The sequence below is a fragment of the Nicotiana tabacum genome, chromosome 17 (genome assembly GCF_000715075.1).
Source record: "Nicotiana tabacum cultivar K326 chromosome 17, ASM71507v2, whole genome shotgun sequence".
NCBI classification, from domain to species: Eukaryota; Viridiplantae; Streptophyta; class Magnoliopsida; order Solanales; family Solanaceae; genus Nicotiana; species Nicotiana tabacum.
In genome coordinates, this window is record NC_134096.1 from 3,945,892 (window position 1) to 3,970,533 (window position 24,642).

The 24,642-nt window shown below is 38.9% G+C and overlaps 2 protein-coding genes across 2 annotated transcripts; one reads left to right on the top strand and one right to left on the bottom strand.

Moving 5' to 3' along the window:
- The first annotated feature begins 1,233 nt into the window (after positions 1–1,233).
- On the top strand, positions 1,234–8,364 carry LOC142171476 (putative aspartic proteinase GIP2). Its single transcript, XM_075233835.1, has 3 exons — positions 1,234–1,688; positions 6,796–7,080; positions 7,343–8,364. Exons 1-3 carry the CDS (start codon positions 1,234–1,236, stop codon positions 8,259–8,261), a joined length of 1,659 nt encoding a protein of 552 aa, XP_075089936.1. The 3' UTR covers positions 8,262–8,364.
- A 377-nt stretch (positions 8,365–8,741) lies between these two features.
- On the bottom strand, positions 8,742–19,930 carry LOC107793391 (mediator of RNA polymerase II transcription subunit 33A). The gene is made up of 12 exons (XM_016615736.2): positions 19,518–19,930; positions 17,563–17,673; positions 16,321–16,668; positions 15,815–16,134; positions 15,650–15,741; positions 14,459–14,795; positions 13,680–13,890; positions 13,023–13,137; positions 12,359–12,520; positions 11,411–12,068; positions 10,840–11,046; positions 8,742–10,159 (listed from the first exon to the last, which is right to left on the bottom strand). Exons 1-12 carry the CDS (start codon positions 19,790–19,792, stop codon positions 8,991–8,993), a joined length of 4,005 nt encoding a protein of 1,334 aa, XP_016471222.2. The 5' UTR covers positions 19,793–19,930; the 3' UTR covers positions 8,742–8,990.
- Positions 19,931–24,642: the final 4,712 nt, after the last annotated feature.

A 24,642-nucleotide genomic window follows, 5' to 3' on the forward strand; every position in this document is an offset into this window, starting at 1 on the left:
ACCCTCCATTTCGGGGCAGCCCGAGGCTGCCTCGAAGGAGGAGGAGAAGAAGAAAAGAAAGTCCTAAGTTTCTCCGGACGCCGAGGCAAAGAAGAAGAAAGTGACCATCCGCGTCTGGAAGCCCAAAAAGAGCACCAAGTCTAGGGTACCGGACCCCGACGCTCTCTACTAGCTCAGGGACGAGCCTGAGGACGATGACCTTTTTATCACTTATGGGTCGACCCTTAACGATGGGGAGCAGGCAACGACCGAGAAAAAGAGGATCGTGATGTCAATCCCCCTCTTACTCAAGAACAAGAGGAGAGACGGAGGTTGCGGGGCCCCAGAAAGTCGCTCATATCCCAATTTAGGCAGCCGGTGTCGTTGACATCGTGGAGACACCCTCCTATACCGAGTCCATGCTCGAATCGGCCCAAGCGGGCAAAGAAAAGTCAAGCGAGGTGGCACAGGTCCCAGACGACGCCCTCAACTCGTTCTTCGATGGCATGAATATGGCCGCACTGGAGGATTTATCCCGGCTTGGTCACTTGGAGGTCCCAAAGAAGGATGTGCCATCAGGAGTAAGCGGGCCGAGTTCGAGCCCAAAACTAGTGAAGCAATTTCCCGCTCCGAGCGTGGACCCCAAGCGCAAGAGAACGGTAGTTCTTACAATCCCGCAGGATGCCCAGGTCATATCTGCTCTGGTGGGCGTAGCCATCTACCTTTGATGCCTGGTGACCGAGGAGCACCAGGCAAAGATGAATGAGGTGGGCACGTCGAGCCTCTTCAACGAGGCGCTGAGCCGGGTAAGGCGTCAGCCCTTTGTACCCCGTTGTGAATCTTATTTTGGTTTTTGATGTCCTCTACTAACTTCATTATTTTTCAGGCTTCAGTGCTTTATCATGAATGCTTCCTCCGGTACCGCTTGGAGATTAGCCAGCTCGAGTTCGATCTCAAAGAGTAGGTCCGAAAGAAGGACATGTACAAGGCTTTTAGTGAGCAGTAGGACGAGTCCCTCAAAGACCTCCCGATTCTCCAAGCCGAGCTGGAAAAAGCTCAGAAGGAGGCCTCGACTCTGAAGCGGGAAAACACTAACCTGGTGGGAAAAGTAAAGATTTTTAGGCCAAAAACGAGCAGCTAGTCGTGGTGACTAACAGCACAACTTCACAGGTCTAAGAGAATATAGACCAGATCAACCAGCTTCGGACTGAGATGGATGAGGTCAAGGTCACGACCGAGGTATGGAAGGGCAAGATGGACATGCTGGCTTCAGAGAAGGAAGCTGCAAAAGCGGAGCTGTCATCGGTCGAGAACCAACTCCGGGTGGTGAAGGGAAAAGTCGATAAGTGGTCTCGGCTAAATGGTGATCTCCGGGAACAGCTGAGCTTGGCCTTCACGGAACGAGATGCTCTCGGACAAGAATATGCCGCACTGAGATCTAAATTAGATGCAATCTCTACTGATGTTGAGGAAATGGTGGCTCAGTATAAGGTCGATGTGGAGTTAGCCGAGACCCGCTTAAAGATGAAGACTGAGTATATAAAGAGGCTATACCAGAGAGAGACCCTCAAAGAGATCCACGCTAGAGGTTTTGACCTATCGACCGAGATTGAAGAAGTTAAAAGGCTCGAGGCCGAGGCAAAGGAGCTTTACAATCCTGAGGGTTCCGAGGGCTCTGATGGTTCTGGCGATGCCCCGGTGAAGACCAGGCATATATGCCTTAGTATTTTCCAGTTTTTCCTTATGTATATTTTTTTGTTTATTTTGAGGTTGTTCTATCGTGCCATTGTAAATATATTTTGGAGTATATAAAATTCTACCCTTTCTGGCAGTACCGTGTCTTTAATTTTCTAGCATCTACTTGCAAATTCTATTTGCGTATTGTTTTTAATGCCTAAGCATAAAATCGGATGTAGTCTGGAGCATTCATTTTTTGGATGTTCGAACGGAGCCCGACTTCAATGCAACTTTGGTTTACTTCTGGCTTCAAACCCTTGGTAAGACCAAAGGTTTTTGACGATATTTTTGCCGAGGGTAACCTTTTAGCATGTTTCGATTTTTCGTAAAGGCCTTACTTTCTGGTTACGGATTTTGGACGTCTCCGAGTAGGGTGGTCGTGGCCTTTTATATTCGGGCACCGCCTAGTGAGTTTGGTGCCTCCGAGAATCAATAGACCGGGTCGTCTGAATTTTCATCGGGTGACAGTCCCCGAGTAGGGGTAGCCAATGGGCTTGACAGTCCCCAAGCAGGGGTAGCCCGTGGGCTCTAGGATCCGGGATCGAAGAAGCAAAATGCGCAGTAATAAAGTGTAAGGGAAATAGAATTTTATTTCATTGCTTAGTATGCAAGGTACATGATCGAGGGCACATAAAACTTGTGTTGTGTCCAGAGTGGACTATGTGGGCACGGTTCATACGACCGTTTGACCCTTACAATGAATCCTAACCACCCAGCCTTAAGATCCGGGGGTAATGGCCCCCAGTATCCGAGGTCGAACTCGCGAGGGCTCGGATACTGTTAATCTGAAGCAAACGATCATCGATTCCGATTTGAAACCGGTCTTGAAATCTAAGGTAACATGTTTTACTGTTGCCTCATTAAATATCTTACTGAAAAACTCACTTCGGGATAAAACCGGTTCAAGGGAAAAAGAGTGTAGCACGTGATTTCAGACCTAATAGCCACATCCGTCTTTGGTTGATAATCTGCATACGTTAGTACGATTTATAACACAATTAGAAAATAATAGAGTTCGTACCTTAGCAGTAGTACCTCTTTAAGTGTGTCACATTCCAGTTGTTTGGTAGTTGTACACCGTTTCCCGCTTCGAGTTTATATGAGCCTTTACCGGTTATTCCGACATATTGATACGGTACTTTCCAATTTGGGCCCAGTTTCCCTTCGTTCATGTTCCTGGTGTGTAGTGTTACTTTTCTCAACACCAAGTCTCCGACTTGAAAGTGTCGGAGGTTGTCTCTTCCATTGTAATACCTTTCTATTTGCTGCTTCTAGGCGGCTAATCGGACCAGGGTGGCCTCCCGCCTTTCATCTAATAGTTCCAGGGTCGTGATCATGGCCTTGTCGTTCGGCTCTTCGGCCACATACTGGAACCAAAGGCTCGGTTCTCCTACCTCGGCTGGTCTCAAGGCTTCGGCTCCGTAAACCAAAGAAATTTGGGTGGCTCCGGTGCTTGATTTCGAAGTCGTACAGTATGCCCACAGGACTTCGGGCAGGATCTCCTTCTATTTTCCTTTCGAACCGGTCAACCTCTTTTTTAGGTTTTGAAGTATAGTCTTATTCATTGGTTCTGCCTGCCCGTTCCCACTAGGATGATAAGACGTTGATAGTATCTTTTTGATCTTGTGATCTTCGAAAAACTTACTTACCTTGCTGCCAACGAATTGTTTTCTGTTTTCGCAAATAATCTCGGCCGGTATCCCAAATCGACATATTATGTGGTCCCAGATGAAGTCAATGACTTCTTTCTCTCGGACCCTTTCGAACGCTTGGGCCTCAACCCCTTTGGAAAAATAATCGGTCATGAATAGTATGAATTGAGCTTTACCGGGTGCCCATGGAAGGGGACAGACGATGTCCATTCCCCACTTCATAAATGGTCACGTGGACAGGACCGAGTGGATCATTTCTCCCGGTTGATGGATCATCAGGGCGTGTCTTTGGCACTTTTTTTCATTTTCGCATGAAATCCTTCGCATCCTTCTCCATTTCGGTCCAGTAGTAACTGGCCCTAATTAGTTTTTGAACCAAAGATTCAACCCCCGAATGGTTCCCGCAAGTGCCTTCGTGAACTTATCTGATGGCATATTCGGTCTCTCCTGGTCCTAAGCATCTGGCTAGTGGGACAAAGAAGGTCCTCCTGAACAATGCCCATCCGACCAAGCTAAATCTGCCAGCTTTGGTGCGCTAGGCTCTCGATTCTTTGGGATCCGAAGGCAATTTTCCCGTCTTCAAGTAGTCGATGTATTTGTTTCTACAATCCCAAGTTAAACTCATTGAGTTCACTTCGGCGTGGCCTTCTTCTATCACTGAGTTCATAAGTTGCACTACTGCTCCCGAGTTGAACTCATCGGAATCGACCGACGACCCCAAGTTATCTAGTGCATCGGCCTCACTGTTTTGATCTCGAGGTGCATGTTGTAGGGTCCATTTCCTGAATTGGTGTAGGGTTACCCACAATTTGTCCAAGTACCTTTGCATCCGGTCTTCTTTTACCTCAAACATTCTGTTAATTCACCACGAGGAGGGAGTCGCATTTAGCTTCGATTATTTCGGTCCCAAGGCTTTTAGTATATTCTAGACATGCAATCATGACCTCATACTCGACCTCATTATTAGTCAATTTCATAGTTCTAATAGATTGCCTAATTACATTTTCCGTAGGTGATTTTAATACGATACCGAGCCCGAGCCCATTTGCGTTGGAGGCACCGTCCGTGAAAAGGGTCCAGATTCCTGAAGTTGTCCCCGAGGTCAACAGTAATTCCCTTTCGACTTCGGGTATTAAGGTCGGCGTAAAGTCGGCCATGAAGTCTGCCAAAATCTGAGATTTTATGGCAGTCCGGGGTCGAAACTCGATATCGTATCTGCTAATTTCCATGGCCCATTTGGTCAACCGTCCCGAGAGTTCGGGATTGTGCATGATATTCCTTAGCAGGTAAGAGGTCACGACACATATGGGGTGACATTGAAAATACGGTTTTAGCTTCCTGGAAGCGCTTAGCAAAGCAAGTGCTAACTTTTCTAGGTGAGGATACCTTGATTTGGCGTCGCCTAGAGTTCTACTGACGTAATAGATAGGAAACTACGTACCTTCTTCATCCCGGACTAAGACACCACTTACCGCCACCTCAAAAACTGCCAAGTAGATATACAATTGTTTGTCTGACTTCGGAGTGTACAACAGGGGGGTCGATAGGTACCGTTTGAGTTCCTCCAAAGCTTTCTGGCATTCGGGGTCCAGGAAAAGTTATTCTTCTTTTTTAATAGCGAGAAGAATCGATGGCTCTTGTCCAAGGACCTCAAGATGAACTGGCCCAAGGAAACTATACGCTCAGTCAGTCTTTGAACGGCCTTGACGTTGTCTACCACAGTGATGTCCTCTATGGCCTTTATTTTGTAGGGGTTGATCTCGATGCCTCAATTGGGTACCATGAACCCGAGGAATTTTTCCGATCCGACCCCGAATGCGCACTTCTCCGGGTTTAGCTTCATATTGTATTTCTTCAGTATGTCGAAGGTCTCCTGCAAATGTTTCAAATGGTCATATGCTTGCAGGGACTTGACCAACATATCGTCAATATAAACTTCCATTGATTTCCCTATTTGTTCTTCAAACATCCAGTTTACTAAGCGTTGGTAGGTGGCACCGACGTTTTTTAACCCAAATGACATTACATTATAACAGTAGGTGCCGAATTTAGTGATGAAAAAAGTCTTTCCTTGGTCTTCCGGGTCCATCCGAATTTGGTTGTACTCGGAATAAGCATCGAGAAAAATGAATATCTCATGTCCGGCCGTCGCGTCGATCATTCGATCGATGTTAGGCAAAGGGAAAGAATCCCTGGGGCATGCTTTGTTCAAGTCTTTGTAATTTACACACATTCTTAGCTTATTCTCTTTTTTAGGCACTACCACTACGTTAGCTAACCAATCCAGGTATTTAACTTTCCGGATGGATCCTATTTTAAGACGTTTGGATACCTCGTCCTTTATGAATGCGCGTTTGACCTCGGACTATGGCCTCCTCTTCTGCTTGATCAGATGGAACTTCAGGTCCAATCTAAGTTTATGAGTTGTTACCTCAGATGGTATCCATGTCATGTCAAGATGGGACCAAGCGAAACAGTCTACGTTAGCTTTAAGAAAATTAATAAGTTTTTCCTTGAGCACGGGGTATCAGAACAGTATTTTCGTTCAGATTTATCTTTACATAAAAAATGGCTAAATTTCGATTACTTTTGAAACTGTGGTTATTTTTCAATTACCACTTGTAAATCTGGCTATTTTTGAATTTTACCCATTTGCAATGGACTATAAAACAAAATCTTTCAAAATTAATGTTTACTTTGTATTATTTTCACACTTATCGGTCTATTTTGTATCTACAAATTCATATATAAAGAAAATATTATATATGTGTGAATTTTTTGAACGGAGCATTGTGACCACTGACCAGTGTCAGGCGTGACCATTATAGAAAAGTGTCTTTTCCACTAGATCTACATGTGAATACATCACTAGCTACTATCGATTTAAATTTATTGTATTTTTAAATTTTTCTTAAAATATACACACACATTTCCGAATCTATTGTAACCAAAAATTGTTAGTGCAATGATATTTATAATAAGCTCAAGTAAATCCAGAATTTAAAGTTTATGTTCTAACTTAATATACAATAATAATTATTTTTACAGTCAAATATTTATAGATATTTAATAAATTTTTTGATGGAAGCCTTGGAGCAACGGTAATTATTTTCATATGACTTATAAGCCACATGTTCGAGCTGTTTATCTTGAATCAGTGTAGATTGCCTGCGTCACACCCAGTTTCTTTCTCTTGACCCTAATAAATACACAAAGTGAGCATAAACTTGTACGTTCGTTTAAACTTGTACCTGCTCATTCTATATATAGTAAGCATTCTTCCACTTATAGCAGTAAACTAGCCAAATTGGCAGAACTCTAAAAGCAAATAGCTATGCGGAAATCTATATTCTTCATATTTCTCCTTTCTGTTTTGCATTCTTCTTTACTAGTGTCTTCAGTAGATGTATTTTTAGCCCCCATAACCAAAGACAACTCCAGAAATCTATATTCTCTCTCAGTTTATCTCAAAACTCCATTGCAAGCCACAAATTTACATCTTGATATTGGTGCTTCAATTAGTTGGGTTGATTGTAGTCGTCGCTACAAATCTTCCTCCTATCAACACCTCGCTTTGCGAATCCCTCGAGACCCTTGTCTATGGCAACTGCTTCAAGAAACCCGCCCCGGGTTGTTTCAACGATTCGTGTGAATATTTTTGCGAAAACTCAGTCACACGAAATGTTTTTATAGGGAACATACTACTTGACTCGTAAGTAATTTAACTTCAATTGTTACTAATTTAAAGGAAAAAAATATACTGACTCATTTGTCTCAATCTGTTCTGCATTTATTTTGTCACGAAAAGATAGAGAAATTTCTATATTTATATGATTTACTGTAATGATAACTTTAATAAGTATTTAGTAAAAATAATACATACTTATTTATAGATAACTATGATAGAAATTTATTTCAAAAATATATGTTTATTACTGTCCTATTTCATGCATCTATGTAAAAATTATATGCAGACTCGCCTTATCTAGCGCGGACGGCCGGAATCCGAGTCGACTCAAGGTCTTCAAAGACTTTATCTTTGCATGCTCTAATACAAAAATACTCCGGGGACTCCCTAACGGAGCCACCGGCGTAGCCGCATTGGGAAGATTCAACTATTCACTTCCATTTCAGCTTAGCAGAGCTGGCTCTTCTTCGGCGGTGTTCGCCGTGTGCTTGCCGAGTTCCGCCGCTGCCGGTAACGGCGTTGCATTTTTCAACTCCGTCGGACCTTACAACTTCCTGCCAGGAATTGATGTTTCAAAATCATTGATTTACACTCCGCTGCTTCTGAATCCGGTTGTTGGAACGGTGATATTTTACACACGCCCTTCCGACGAGTACTTCATCGGAGTGAGTTCGATCAAAATCAACGGCAAATCCGTGTCGTTGAACCAGACGCTACTGAAAATCGACATGGAGACTGGATATGGCGGGACGAAGATTAGCACGTCGACGCCGTACACGGTGTTACAAACGGCAATGTTCAAGGCGGTAACGGAGAGGTTTGTGGCGGAAGCGGAGGCGATGAATTTGACGGTGACAACTCCGGTAAAGCCATTCGAGGTGTGTTTTCCGGCGAAGGCGATTGCATTCACGCGCGTTGGACCGGCAGTGCCCACTATTGATTTGGTTCTGCAGAAACCAGATGTGTTTTGGAGGATTTTGGGGTCTAATTCGATGGTTCGGGTTAAGGCCCAAAATGTGGATGTTTGGTGTTTGAGCTTTGTGGATGGTGGGCCTGAGCCCAGGACTTCCATTGTTATTGGTGGGCATCAAATAGAGGATAATCTGCTACAGTTTGATTTGGCCCAAAAGAGACTTGGGTTTAGTTCTTCACTCTTGTTCAAGAGCACCAATTGTGCAAATTTTGATTTCGCTAGCAGGAACTAGTTATATGATGTCTATCTACATTTTCCCAGTTTGGTTTTTTCAATGATTGTTTAAATTGGAAATCACAAATGTTTGCTAAAACTCAGAATAATGGTCAAATTATTAAGAAAGTCATTTGTTCACCAACTAGGTTGTGTGAGCATGCATTCTATATGTTAACTTGGAATGCATGTCTGTCTCTCTTTCGCATTGTATCTTTCTCCTGCGAGCTGGTTAGATGCGTGAGGCAAAGAGCTCGTACTACCCCGTTTGATTGATCTAGCCCTTTTGGTGTGTTTTAACCCTACCTCGCGAGCTATTTCTCTATCTGTACACTATCAACCAGCCTTCAATTCCAAACTACTTTAAGTCAACTACAGGAACTCTCTGTATCCAAGAGGATTTTCACGCTGATCGACCACCTACTACAAATCTTCTTCTTTGATCAAGCTTGGGAGTGGTTGTGCAATTGCATATATACTATAGCTATCTTAAGAACTCAAAAAGAAAGAGAAATTAGTAAATAAAAGTGAGAGCATCATAATCAAGCTCAACCGGCCCAAAGAAGGCTTGCTAACTGACTCCAGTGCATGATAGTAAAACAAGTCAAAAATGCAAGGGGGTACCTGCAGGATTCCAAAACTTCTATATCTGTACTCACCATATACTCAGACCAAAATTTGTAGAAAGTTGTAGATCCTCTTGACAATATAAGCGGCTATGTTACAACAAAAGTCCTCGAGTGCTCATCTAGCAAAAGTTCAAACCCCCTTCTATAATCATTTCAGCAGCAGTGCCCATGGCACCGACACCACTAGCTTCCAAAAGGGCCAAAGCTAACACTTCCTCGTTCAGTCGTTTCAATCCTTTGCTTAGCCTCTTTAAAACCTCAACATCCACCTCCAAAAGCCAGCTTGGTGTGCATCCGACCATTAAGCCTATGAATCCTGAAACATATGCTCTCCATGTAGCCTTGTTACAACCAAGTGATATTTTCCCATCTAGTGCACTCGCAAGAAACTCCAAATGTGCTCCAAGAATACTTGGCCGCCATTTGGATGCGGGTGACAATGAATCCACACCCCAAGCAAATGTTCCGGACAGAAGTGCAAAGTAAGCAAGGGCATAACCCCTTAGCCTTGCGACCATTCCTTCTGAGACCCCACCGTTGGGCTCTGATCTATGTGCTGATATAAACCAAGATGGCAATGTTTCTTTTAGCAAAGACTGGACCAAACTTAAACCACCTGTAATCCAAACTAGTGAAGCACCCAATGAAGCTGCAAGCTTGACACGGGTCATTGCTGCAGCAAGAGAGACCTGACAAAATGCAGGGAATCCACTTTCCATGTTATTACAAGAGAGAGAACTCATCGGATTTCTGGTTTTCTTGAGTTTCTCCAATTCCTCAGCTGGGAATCCACCATCCGCAATAATTCTGACAAAATGCATCAGAAGGGTGACGACCTCTTCTGCCATAAACATGACATTTCTGACAGCTCTATGAACACGCAAGTAGAGTATACCAGGGGCAACGGGAGAAATACCACCAGAAAAGTGCGAGCCAAACCCATGACCAAGAAGTGAACCGACACCACCATTGCTTTCTATAGAAGATGTACCTAGACCTAGTGTAGCTGTAAAGCAGACCCGAAGCAGTTGAACCACGGCATCACTGCTGTGGTGGAACACAGTCCGGGATGCAGAGAAAACAAGAAAGTCACTCCAGCGTCTAACCTTTTGCGCCCATAGGGCAGCTATAACAGGCATACATGGCCAAGGACAACTTGTAGCCAGGTTACTCAATGATGTGCCCACCAAGTCCAGAAAGCGGTCAGTACCTCTATCAAGCTTATATGTAATGGTGAGGCTCGCAAGGACTGCCAGGGGGAAAGGAAGAATAGCTGGAGAATTTCCACCTACAAACACATAGCATTAGCTAAACAAAGGAAACAAATGAATGAGTAGTTAAATTCCCTGCACCTAATTCCTCCTAAGCACATATGTATTAGATACAGAGGCGGAGCCAGGATATAAAGTTTATGGGTTCTGAACTAGCCATCGAACCCATAGCTCACAATTAAATAGTTATACATATTTAATGGGTTTTTGATACAAATACAGGGTCTAAACAAAAGCTGTTGGGTTCATCCGAACCCGTAACTCATACGGTAGCTCCGCCCCTGCTTAGATAGATACGGTAGTCTAGGTCTGCCACATAGCAAAGTTAGTTATTTAGTCAGAAAATTTTGAGAATGATATTAAATTTATTTTTATTTTTTGAGAATGTATTTAGTCAGAAAATATAATTCGATATTTCAACAAAGGAGATTAGGGATCTAATCCCCCAAAACCGTACTTTAACGTCACGACAAAAGGAATGGAAAAAGAAGGGGGTGGGGGTAGGTTCGCGTTCAATCTGCCACTTTATGATTCCTCACCATTCCATCGAGAAATTCACACGGGGCGATTAACTTGTCACAACGGTAACCTGACCCATAGGTTAGAAGAAAGAGAAGAGGGGAAGTACGTTTCTAACGCCACAGTTCCTCTCATCTTATAAGAAACAGATGTCAGATGAAATCAAACGAGTACACACCTACAGAGAGACTTGGTACATCTACACCAGTAGCAGCTAGGATTTTCTTAATCTGTTGTTCCACTGTTGCTAAATTTGCAGCCGGACTTGGCCAATCAGTTCCATTCATAAAAGCAGGCTTCCAAAGACCCCGTGTCACTTCAGCTGAAAAGTAACTTGCAATTGTTGCCAAAGACGCAGGAAGAGAGTCAGCTAGATCCTTAAGACCTGAGATGGAGAAAATGCAGCGTTCAATATACTAAGACATAGAACTCATTAACTTAGACTTGACAGCATCATCTACGTGATAAGTTCAAGTTTCTCATGCGAATTTTCCTCTTCTTTCTATCTTTTTTCACTGTGTTGCGTGTGTGTGTGTGCATAGTGAATATAAAGGGTCTATCAAGCAGTGGCCGCGTGTAGGAAGGTGTGATATGCCTCATACCTCTGACAACTGGCTTAAGTGTTTCATCTCTCTCGCTCTCTCTCAACTGACAACTGGCTTAGGATTGCTTTCGAAGCCTAAGTGTAGACATTATATTCAAATGACAATTGCACTCTAATTTTATTAATCTTTATCAAATAGTCTAACCTGTGGCTAGTTCACGTGGTGACAATTGTCCGTGAGCACCGGCTGTCAGAGCAGCATCAAGCACAAATGGAACAGCTTCCAAAATATCCCATGCGGGCAACTTAAGATGAGGAGATATATCTTCGTTGCCAGACCCAGATGAGTCACCACCACCTGAAGTCGTTGGTGTAAGGGACTGACCAGCACTATTTATTTTTCTGAACATGAAGTTCAGCAGTGCTTCGACAATCTGATGAACCGGAGTTCCAGGGACGAGACCTGAGAGAGGTGAAGCAATACATGCTTGATTTTGCCGGTACCAACATTTTAGTTTCGGAAAAGAATCCATAAATATGGGTTCTTCAGGTAATCGACGTGGAGTTCTAGACAATTGCTTGCTTTTGCTTTGACCTTTAAGCAAATCTTCAGAGCATGCCAACTGGGAGTTACGAACCAGCAATAGGTATTCAGGAGTTAGATGGGATCCCACAGGAACATCTCTGGTGACATGCTCAAGAGGTGGCTGATCAAACCTCCACAACTTCAGCAGAAGTGTGAACGCATTCGAGAAAATAGCATGTGAATTAATCTTTTCCGACATTAGAGTCCATGATACATTGGGAGCACAAGAACCGAAGGCTTCACAAATTGGCATCAATGCACCAGCAAGCTGTGGAACCTGGAGAAATTTTAAGTACACCGTCAGTAACAGAGGAAACAAGAAGTTTGGTTTCTCCATCTTTATCTTAAGCCCAGCTCTACTCAGTATACTTTTCTCAAAACCTATTTTCAACAGAACTTTAGTTTTATAAATTGTTGTTCAGGTAACCTGTCTCTATAAAAGTAGTGCAACACTGCAGCTGTATACTAGCATCTGATTCAAGTCTATGTGATTTTCACCGACATTAACATATAAATGACATCAAACATAATTCAAAACAAGAAAAGTGCAGCGGAAGTTTAACCTACCAATCCATGCAAAGAAAAGATCTGGATACAATCAATAGATGATATACCAATGAGAAGGACATTCAGAACTGGAGCATAGCTTATCAAATGGCTTTCAGTTCCACAATAATCAGAAGGAATACAAGGTGAAAGCAACCTAGAGATGAATAGAACGGTATGTTCCTGCAAGCATGTAGATGAAAATACAGTGTGAATGAGTGTGCAAGACATAGAAATGAAATATACAAGACACCCAGTTTTGACCTTGAGAATGACTTTAGAATACCAGATTTTTAACAGGGTACCTCGTATCTGAATATATTTTCACTTCAAGGTAAAATCAAATATACTATAGATATAAGGGATTAGTGATGGTGGCTAGGTGAGTGTTCTTCCGCTCCTTCTTTGTTACCACCTTTCTTTATTTTTAACCCTTTCTGGGGGTTGCTGATCTAAACACAAACGGTAATGCTTCTCAACCTTGTTTACTAATAACATTGTTCACTTATTTATGTTTTTTTCTTCTCTTTTTTGTTCATTCAGTTAAGGTTGTTTTTTCCCCTGTGCAATACTCACAATGTTTGAGAGGAGATTTGACCTAAGGTAATGAAGGCTCTCAAAGAGGTTTTGCTGCTACTATAGCACAAAATACTGGTTTTAATCCCAGAGAGATGGCATGTGTTACCTGTATATTCCAACCGCGAGCAAGAGAGGCCCCACAGAGAATAGTAGCAGCAGAAATCTTTTCTTCATCGGAACCATCAACAGCAATCTCATATATTTTCTCTATTTCTGCTAAGCTTCCATCAAATCCATGAGCTTATTAAATTCAGTTTTCATACCACTGGATAAATATCAAGAAAGAGCATCTGATATGTCTGGCCTCAGGAAAGAAAGGGATTTTCAACCGAAGATCAGCTTTTCTTTCTACCAGAGAGCACCAGATGTGAATACTTACAATTTGCAGATGTTTCTTGAGCAGAAAATGATATGCCCATTATTTTGAAGTGATAGCCCTTTTCTTATACATCTATAACTCTGAACTCCAAATATGACCTTAAAAGCAACCATATTAACCAGTGGCATGGGTAAAACTACTGCTTAAATCTACTGAGGCTTTCTTTAAAAGAATATGCCCGTTATATCAAGCTATGTACAAATTTCTATATCGTTTAATTCTCTATATGGATAAAAACACCTAATATGAACTTAAAAGCAGCCACATTAAGCAGTGGCACTGGGACACCACTACTGCTTGACCAAATAACCTTTGCTGATGATGGCGTGAAGTGAACAGACTAGAAATAAAGAAAAGCTTTCTAATTGTCAACATCTGTCATACCTTGAGGCGGGTGTTGAAACCAATGCACTGACCATTGGAGGAGTTAGGAGAGATCCCTTCATCAGTGATGACCAGCCAAGCAATGGGCCTGAAATGCTACGAGGCACTTGATTGCATTGACCTTTTACGTATCCAGGCCATAAATAAGCAGATGTATCCAAAATGTTTCTAGCAATGCAAGCCTCAACAATAAGGTGCCACAAGTTCCCAGCTACAAATAGTTACAGATGATTAGCATACTTACTAGTTAGGAATAGGCTTTAAATTTGTTAGAGAACTTTTAATTTTATTATTATTATTATTATTATTATTATTATTATTATTATTATTATATACATACATATATATATAACTTATTTTCCCTATTACTCTTATTTTATTTTGGCATGATGACGATATGAGTCGAGCTTAAAGAAAGAAGTGAGGATTCATATCACCGACCCCAACTTTGTTTGGGATTGAGGCGTAGTTGTCGTTGTTGTTGTTGATGATTAGCATACACTACCAGTATAACTACTTATGCATATAAGAGTAAATAAGAGATGCACTATTGATTAATTAGATTTTTCGACCATACAGTCTGAAAACAATCTGCCCAAAAAAAATAAAAAAGTAAAGAATTTACAAAGAGAAACAAATACATGGATGGGGTTGTGAGAATAAAGAGGAAGCAAATTCTAAAACTTAGTCAAATTGAAAAGAATGCAAGACAGAATCCAAGCAGCAATTGATACAAGGCTGACAAAACACAGACCTCTCTTGAAATCTACTGGACTCACCACAATTGACAGGCATGTCACTCAATTTCATCCCATCAAAGTACTCACTTCCCATACTTAGCCCTGAAAGGAACATCATTGCTTTAACAGCAGCTTGGTTTGCCAATGGAATTGCCGGCAGTGGTGGGGTCAACAAGCCTTCATAATCATGCAGTTGCTGTAAGCTAGAAACCAAGGCCTGACAACGTTTTTCCGTGGACTCTTTTCTTTGATCACTAGAGGTGCTATCATTTTCCTCTTCTTCAATGATGTTGGTAATTGCTAGCGGTGTAATAGACAACAATAAGCATAAGCAGGTATCAAGACGAGGTACTGGTCCCTCGCTTGAATCCCTTTCCTAAATTGACCAAAAGCAGTTATTTAGTAGTACATTTTCAATATCAAACTGAAGCTATTAAAAAACTGCAGTTTCAATTCTGATAAGCTGTTTCATTTAACCTTCTATACAAAGGAATGTAAATTCTTGGCTGAGAAGGAAACCCCATATTTAGCCCTTAACAAATAAATTAGGTTGGTTTCTAGAATTTTGAAACTTGGAAGCACTTCTCAGCAAAATTGTGTTAGAAAATAAGACCTAGAGCTGAAGATGGAAAATGGTAAATGGCTAGGAAGCATAGGTTTTCTATCATCATGCCGACTAGCAGAAAATACAAGTGATCCAGAAGCCATAACAGCATGAAGAAATTGCCGTGAGCTTGTTTTGCATTCCCTAGGGAGAACTTCACGGTTTTTGGATATCAATAGCACCAAAGCCTCCAGAGAGATATTCTAAGAGTTTCTTAGAGCTGACGAGTTTGACACTAGAAGTTGTAAGTGCTGCATGAAAGAATCCCAATGTGTGGGCCTAAAGAAAGAACAAATGCATATTTAGCTACCACTAATATCTATTAGTCTAGCATAGTACCAGTATAACTGCTTATGCATATACTGGTATTTGTTTCATTTAACCTTCTATACAAAGGAATGTAAATTCTTGGCCGAGAAGAAACCCCATATTTAGCCCTTAACAAATAAATTAGGCTGGTTTCTGGAATTTTGAAACTTGGAAGCACTTCTCAGCAAAATTATGTTAAAAAAGAAGACCTAGAGCTGAAGACGGAAAATGGTGGATTGCTAGGAAGCATAGTTTTTCTATCATCTAGCAACCTTGATAAAGCCGGTGAAAGAAAGGATATCTTCGTTGACTCTTACTCTATTAACAAGCCTTAGGGCTGAAACCCATAATCCAAAAAATGTGTCCTGCCATGTTATACAGTTAGTTGCCTGCAGAGCCTTCACCAGACCTGCAAAATAACTCCAGTTTAGCAGGTCAGAACAGGGTATACTAAATAACTTAGACGATACTACAGTGTCGACCAGTTAGAGTGTCAGCGGAACTTGTAGCTGCCACTTGAAATCCATCCATGGTATCTTCTAGAAAGAGATCAATTGGTAGCCAGAGAACTGATGTACTAGCAGCGTCACGCCGACTAGCAGAAAATGCAAGTGATCCAGAAGCCATAACAGCATGAAAAAATTGCCGTGAGCTTGTTTTGCATTCCCTGGAGAGCACTCCAAGGTTTTTGGATATCAATAGCACCAAAGCCTCTGGAGAGATATTTTTGGAATTTCTTAGAGCTGCCGAATTTGACACTAGAAGTTGTAAGTGCTGCATGAAAGAATCCCAATGTGTGGGCCTAAAGAAAGAACAAATGCATATTTAGCTACCACCAATATCTCTTAGTCTAGCATAGTATGCATATTTTTAAGCACTACTTCTCATTTCATGGCTCAATGGAACGCTGAGAAAAAAGCATTAGTAAGAAACATGTTGCTATTTGATACAGCGCAAACACTTAATGAAGGAAGCTCTATGATCTTACATGTTCTTACGTGCCAAGTAAAGAATCATGGATGTCAATTTGTCCCCAAAAAGTTCACCAATTATTTCAATAGCCAATACAGTGTTCATTCTGCATAATCCTTCACGATGTTCAACTCTTTTCCCAGCAAAGCCATCACGATTGCTGACTTCCATTTCTTGAGTTGCAACTGGCCACCTAGACTTCTTTTCAGCAGTCAGCTCCAGCAATCCTTCATCGTCAAGCGAGGCATCAAGTAACTGCCATACAACCATGAAAACATATCCAACCACATGCTTTCCACTTTCAGATCCCTGAAGTTCAAATATCTGGGAAAGATGAAGAGTATCATTTATCGACTCCATAATCCTGCAATAGCAGTACCAGATAAGTTAACTCTTTTATTGAAATTCATCCACAAAAATTATACTAGTTCAAAACAACGTCAATGTTAATTTGGAAAATTTGAATCAATCATGAATATTATTAGTTTTCAGCTATGTTGCGCGGACTCTCCAAAATGTTGCCGCACCTGTGTCAGATCCTCCACAAGTAATGGCTCCAAAAATATACTACTTTTGGAGGATCCAACACACACCCGGCCACATTTTCGGAGAGTTCGAGCATGATAGGTTTTCAGTCACATGACATCTGTTTACCTCCCAGGAAATATAGGAGGACAAACATTCACCAGAGCATACAATGGAAGATTATGTCAAAGAAATTTCACTTAAGATATCATTCTCACAACAGAGTGAGGCATAAATTAGAGGACCTCCTTCCGAAAGAAAAATAAAATATATAGAAAACCAGAAAATGAACAAAAGAACCTCTGTTGACAAAAAGAGACTATTGAACAAAGAGTTATGCCAAATTAGTCAATAACATTTCAGAGAAAAAAAAAAGTGAATACTCTAGGAAACGTCATAGATTATGCTGTTATAATTTGAAGATTCAATGAGTGTCCAAGGGAATGATTACACAGCGAAAGTGAGCCATTTCATCCAAAGTAATTCAAACTACATCTTTTAACTTTTGGGACATAATACAGCACTTGATATGACTGAGATGAACCATGAAGTCTCAGTACCAAAGAAGGATTTTACACTACCGCGAATGACATAAAATGACAGGCATCAAAACACTGATCCTACCAACAGATAATATAGTCTAAAGCACCTAGCGAAAGAAAAAAGATTCTTATGGAATCAAATTAAAGAGACAATACAAGAAAATGGCACAAAATAGGAGAACAAGGCGTACTTTCGATAATTTGGACCATTAATTAGAGATGGTAATGAAAAAGCATATCTTTTCAGGAGTTCCATATACAGCCTGTATGCCATCGGACAGCTCCTTCGTGTAGGAATTACTCTGTAAAAGAAAAGAAATTATAAAATCAACGCAACAAAAAAGACTCAACCAATCAATCAACTATGGCTCAGTCCCGAACTAGTTAGAATCAGCTTATTTGAATCCCCTATATCAATTCCTCTCTATTCAAGTCCATTCCAATTTTCCATCAACCTAATGCAACTCTCTGTTTCTATTGAATCAGCTATATGAATCCCATGTATCCATTCTGCTTATTTGTTGAAGTTCGTGACTATAACATCTAAAAGCTTACGATGTTAGAGAAATCACTCTAGTTGGAATCAGCTTATTTGAATCCCCTATACCAATTCCGCTCGATTCAAGTCCATTTCAATTATCCGTCAGCCTAATGCGACTCTCTGTCTTTTATTCAATCAGCTATATGAATCCCATGTATCCATTCTGCTTATTTGTTGAAGTTTGTGACTATAACATCTAAAAGCTTAAGCTGTTAGAGAGATCACACTTTATAGCTTAAGTTGTTACAAGGATCATGCTTTTATTTTCTTAATTTTCTTGATAATGTCTTTCCTTTTCTTAATTACGTCATTCAACACGTTCCTTATTTTCTTAATTGTCTTTTATTTTATTAAATATGTCATTCAACATGTCTCTCACGTGCGGGCCTGGACCAAGCACATGAAAATTCCTTTCCTTTGGTGAGACTCGAATCTAGGACCTCTTGCATCTCTGGTACCATATTGAAACATGTGACCATCTAATATAAAAGTTTAAATAGTTAGAAAGTGCACACTTTTATTTTTTACAATTATGCCTTTAATGTGGTAATATTTCAAACATTCTTGACAAATGTTCTTTTGCATGGAAGAAGATAGATAAGTGGCTCTTACATGAACCATAAGGACAAGTGTCACAGCCACCGGTCCTTATTATAACCATCCACTCTTACACCATTCGAAACACATCCAACAACTGTTCTTTGAGACTATCATCATTGTTAATCATTAGCAATCATTATAAAGTTTTCTTCTACAATTGTTTCTTTTCGTTCCATGTTCAATTTTTTTCTAATCATTAGCAATCATTATAAAGTTTTCTTCTACAATTGTTTCTTTTCTTTCCGTGTTCAATTTTTTCTATATATATATATATTCCTAATTCTTCCTTCTTTTATATTATACTTTGAAAACTTGTTGGTTTATTATTATTTAATTTTGCTGAAGCATTTCACATTGCTGAAATAGTATCTTAGCACAGTGCCTAGCTCGATTCAAGCCAATCCATGTATCAACTTATAAATAATATTGCATCCCCCCCCCCCCAAAACCCACTGTTTTTCCAACATTCAACACATTCCTTAAAATAAAAAACACTAAACAAAAATGAAGGGACAAAAAAAGACCTTTGATTGTTCTAATACCATATCAAAATTGTGCAACCATCTAATCTTTTGCTTTTAAAAAAAAATTATGTCCTCAACATATTCCGTTAAATAAAAAAACACTAAATTTTCAAAAAATGAAGGGGCAAAAAAGAGACCTGGTAATTAAAGGTTTTTTCTTTTATTCAGATAATTTTCTTTCTTTTATAATATTGAAAAAATGGAAAAAATTACTTTTTTGGATAATTTTTGTCTATAATAACCAAATAAGATTTAATTGTCAAATTTTATTATATGTGTATAGCAGCCAATCTCTATAAAATCCAGAAAAAAACTGGAAGATGCTATAGTAGAGAGATTTGACTGTACTATATTAAAATGGGTGACCATTACAGAGAACACTTTCATTTTTTCTTAATTATGTCTTAAACACATTTCGTAAAAATACAAAAACACAAAATTTGCAAAAATAAAATAAAATGAAGGAGCAAAAAAAATGGACCTGGTAGAGAGAAGAGCGAGAACGAACAAAGGAGGTACAATTCTAACCGTCAAAGCTTTCTCCAGAAACTTCCAAGCAATAGGAACGTTATTCGACCAACATATATGATTCACTAAAATTTCGCCGACGGCGACGGACGGCATGGATACACCGGCGGCGTTGAGGCTCGATGAAAGTTGCATGGCCCATATCAAAGGATCGGTGTTTTTCTCCTGAGCTATTTTCGTTAGCTCCGTTACTCTATCGAAGATAGAGTGTACGGTTTCCGTTTTCATTGCTTAGTCGAAAAATGGGAGTTCTCCGGCGAGTTACGCCGGCAGTTTTGTCGCCGGAGAAAAACAGAATAAGTGTGGACTGTGGAGTAATGAATATGCGTGGTATGGTGGGTTGACGAGATTATAAATTCTTCTTTTCTTTTTAATAAACTAAGAATATATGAACGGTTGATACATGATGATTTAAATCTATATGTACTTAAAAAGGAAAGAAGTCAGACCTAAAAATTTGCCAAAGTGTTTCCACATATAAAATGCCATGTACCAAGACAAATTAGTTATTTTAGGTTAAATTAGTTTCTATTTTTAAATTTTGAATTTGAAAACAGTTAATTAGGTATTCTATATTTTTTTAAAAGAAGTAGTTTCTACGTTATTCTATATTTAAAAAAAGAAGTAGTTTCTACAATTTTTTAAAGAAAAAGCAATTCCTATTAAATAGGTATATACATACATTTTGAAACCTTCAAAACGGCAACTGGGAATGCCATTTTCATCTATTTGCCCTAAAAATTTCATCCTCCAAATTCGGCACATCAAACCCACGATGTAAAGTAATTATAAAGTTTTAAACAATACCTTTTTTTCAAAGGTTCAAACAAGAAATTAAGGAAATGGGTTTGTACATCATGAAGAATTTCGTAGTTTGTCCAAATAATATGAAGCTGAAAACCAAAGACCACAAGATTAAGTTGATGTTTACGCATAAGACCATTGTTAACGAAATACATGATCCACATTTCAACATGTGTATTTTCAAATTTAGAACCTATGAGCAGCTGTCAAATCCCCCAGAATTTGACAATACTGAGCTATTTGGTAATTAAACTTCTCTCATTTTTTTCAGTTTCATTTTACTTTGCCTTATTTGTTTTCTATCTTATGAGCTCTAAGTGTGAACTAAATTAATACTAATTACAGTACATAAGATCAACGATTAAGTTTTAGATTAAAGTTGAATTTCTTGACATTGTTAAATCCTCTGTCGAAAACCATAATCTGATTTCTAGAAGGCCTTTGTAGGTATATGGAACTAAAGAAAGGTTAGTACTGTACCATTTCTCTGAAGATCTCCAGTATAACGGTATATTCTTGGTACTACTTTACATAGTATTTACAGATAGTATTTCAGTGGTTTTATGAAGGCCTGAGGTTAGCTTTTGATCTCTTACTTCCATAGGTAGCTAATGGAGTTCATGCCCACACTTTCCTTGCATTCTCTGAAACCTTCCCTTTTAACAAAACTCAGAAAAATTAATACCAGTTGCCTTTGGAATATACATTTAACTGTTTAATTCTTTTACAATCTTCATTTATATTGTCTATAATGATTACTAATTTGGCACATATTTCCTTGCTTTGTATATGTCATTGGCGAAGTTGTGAGTTATGAGGACGGAAAGTCTATCAAGCAAGATGATAACATCCGTATGTACATGAACATTGAGATACATTTTGTCAAATGCTTCACTTAAAGGAACTTGTGTGGAGGTCATCATTTAAATTTCATGTTACATTGCATTAACCATCATATTTTGCATGTCTTATCATTAACTTTGCACATAGCACATGAGTTGTGCTTATATTCACACAGGTAGAAAATTGCAACTTGCTTCTAGAGCTTCCCATAAAATATACTGGTAATTAAATGTTTGGTCAACTTTTTTATTCTAATGATGGCTTATTTTGATATATTCATGTTAGTTACAATGATTGTTGCTTTATACAACGGTTGTACATAGAATTTTCATAACACATTTTGATTACCTTTTTTTATTCTTCTCAATACAAGATGATTTACCACCTGTTAGTTCATTCTGGGTAATTTTTGTTTATAGGACATGTCCTGAGGAGTGTAGAGAAGCTGTAAAAGCTTTGATTTGTGCAGCAGCAAGACTCGCCGACGTGCCAGAATTACGCATATTAAGAAGTATATTTACTGATATATGATTGTCTAGCCCTGTCTTGCCTTCACCTTTTTATGTGAAAGTTCTAACACTTCATTTTCATCTTGTAGGGTCCAGAAATTCAAACATGGTTTTTAAAAGATGCTAAGCCTGTTCAACTTAAACAGGGTCAGGAGATCACAATCTCAACTGATTACAATATTAAAGGTGATGAGAGTATGATATGCATGAGCTACAAAAAGTTAGCAGAGGATGTAAAGCCACAAAGTGTGATCCTCTGTGCAGATGGCACAATCACCTTTACAGTTTTGTCTTGTGACAAAGAGAACGGTTTGGTACGATGCCGCTACGAGAACACTGTTGTTCTTGGTGAAAGAAAGAATGCCAATCTCCCGGGAGTAATTGTGGATCTGCCAACATTGACAGATAAAGACAAGGATGACATTTTAAACTGGGGAGTTCCGAATCATATTGACGTGATTGCGTTATCTTTTGTTCGTAAGGGTTCAGATCTCGTGGAAGTTCGGAAGCTGCTAGGTGAACATACAAAGAACATTCTTCTGATGTCTAAGGTTTGCTTCTGACCAGCTAACTATGTAGTCTATTTTTTTCTCCATGAAGTTGCCTATTCACTTTATTGCATCATTGTTTTGTGTTTGTAGATAACTTTCGTGGTACTTGAGAGTCATACACAACACACTAATTTTGCAGAAATGTAATTAAATGATAGATTTAATCTTACTCCTTTTCCTAAGAATTGAAGAAATAACATAATGAGTTGGAACTAAACTAGGCGAGATCCTTTTATACTGAACATCTGGGATCATGAGAAGGTTAGAGATCCTTTCCACTCTTGTGTTTCTTTTGGGTGTGTTGGATGGGTGGGGGCAGAGATGAAAAGGCGTGGCTTTGCGAGTTAAGCAAAAACCCATCTTCCTCACTTGATCAAAGCCGAAAGGCTGATAAATGTATTGTTTTTAAATTTTTGCAGCTCAAAGAAATATCTTTGTTGTATAAATTCAGTCGAGATATTTTTTTCTGATGTAGATAGTTGTTCGTGCTGGTGGACTTTCACAGCGGTAGTAGTTAGAATGACTGTAATAAGTGTTGCCATCTTTTTATGCAACTATGTATGTGTGGTTGAGGGTGGATTCACGTGGAGCAATAAAGGCAACATATTGTTCGTAAAATCTTTTATCATTTCACATTCTTTTGTTTCACTAAGAGTACCAAATGTTCTACTTATTATTTCATCTAATAGTCTGCAACATACATTTGTTTCTACAGGTAAGAAAAGTTACCTTAAGTATGCAAACTTTGCCTCAGCTATAAAGGAACATGTAGCTTATGATGAATGTGTTTTCGATTGCAACAACATCACTGTTATGTTTGTAAGTGACATAAACTCTTGATGAGAATTAATATTTTTAATGTATGCATTTCATCTAAGACTTAAAACTGTTATATAGATTATGCTAACAAGGATTGGGTATTTCCAAGATCTTAGTTATCCATGTGAGTCGTCGTTTATATCATCAACCAACATGACTGACTTGATCATGTTCTCATATACTTCTGATCCAAAGTATACCACAACAAAAGGTGATGTCTTAATTACTGTGAATTACACATATGTATAACTGTTCTTTGTTTTTCTGATAATAACTTGAGACAAATTTCTGCTTTTTCAGGTGGCCTAATCGTTTTTAAAGCTAAGTACTTATGTAGCATTACTCCAGTGCGTTGTAACAGCTAAGCTATTCAAATTTACACAGAAATTGCTAATTTAGTTTAGAAATGTTGTAATTAATAGTAAAAATTGAATGTTGCTGCCTTCTATAGCACGTATGTTCTCTTGGATTTGGTGCTTTCCAAATTGACTATAACAAAACTCTCGGTTATTTTATATCTACTATAAATATATGTTTGATTATTGGTTGAGATTTTGTATCATTATTTTACTTTTCCTGCAACTATGGACGGTGTGTATATGAACTTGAAGTGAATTTTGGGAAATCTACTTTAGCTTTTGGCTTATTACAGTTATCCAACCTTCTCTGCTAATCATGTTTCTGTGCATAAATATTGGTGGTCCCTCGCATAGATACAATCCTATGAAATTCATATATTTATTTTTTGAATGTGATCGCTAAATTTAGTCTACAATAAAGACATGTTTCTATTATATCATTTTTTTCTTTGAAACAATCCGCGCATTGCGCGGGTACATATACTAGTATTTATTTATACGAAGGAATAATAAAATTTAATTAATAAGAGAAATTATATATATAATAATGTAATAATTATCTAAATGTCGAAAAATATTACTTTATCCGTTTCGGTTTATATAAACCTATTTACTTTTTGTCAGTTCCAAAAAGAATGACCACTTTCTAAATTTAGAAATAATTTAGCTTTAACTTTCAATTATACCCTTAATGAAAAGCTTTTATAACCATACAAATATTCTGGACCAGTTTATGATTTGTTTAGGACCATAAATTTCAAAGGTATTCATTTTTTCTTAAACTCCGTGCCCAGTCAAATAGATTCACATAGATTAGAACGGATGGAGTATTACATGAGTATAATACATGAATTTAAAATAAAAGGACATCATCAAAATTTACACAAATGATCAATTTTGTCATGTTAGTTGGATAATTATGTATTATAATTTAAAAATATTTAATATGATGGTATCTTAACGAATACTTCTTTGTGAGCAATACTTTTTTGTGTATGTTTCCTCCTAATGTTTTGGTTGCTCTGCCTTAACCAAAACTCTTGTTGTCGATCTTGATATCTCTCTTGAAAGTGAAACATACAATTGTTCGTGCAAGAAAATATATTGTTGTAATATAGTTCAATATTTAGGATGTTTCCTTGTGCTTTATTTATTATATTTGCAAACATAAACATAGTAGTAAAAATTATTTT

Bases quoted from the DNA above. Each gene is read 5' to 3' on its own strand.
- LOC142171476 (XM_075233835.1), top strand. From the start codon at position 1,234: ATGGACATGCTGGCTTCAGAGAAGGAAGCTGCAAAAGCGGAGCTGTCA. The intron at 1,689-6,795 runs GCATATATGCCT...GCCCCCATAACC, and splicing joins GATGCCCCGGTGAAGACCAG to AAAGACAACTCCAGAAATCT. The intron at 7,081-7,342 runs GTAAGTAATTTA...AATTATATGCAG, and splicing joins GGGAACATACTACTTGACTC to ACTCGCCTTATCTAGCGCGG.
- LOC107793391 (XM_016615736.2), bottom strand. From the start codon at position 19,792: ATGAAAACGGAAACCGTACACTCTATCTTCGATAGAGTAACGGAGCTA. The intron at 14,796-15,649 runs GTAAGAGTCAAC...TGGTCAATTTAG, and splicing joins CCCTAAGGCTTGTTAATAGA to GAAAGGGATTCAAGCGAGGG. The intron at 12,069-12,358 runs GTAGGTTAAACT...AAATTTCTCCAG, and splicing joins TCTTTTCTTTGCATGGATTG to GTTCCACAGCTTGCTGGTGC.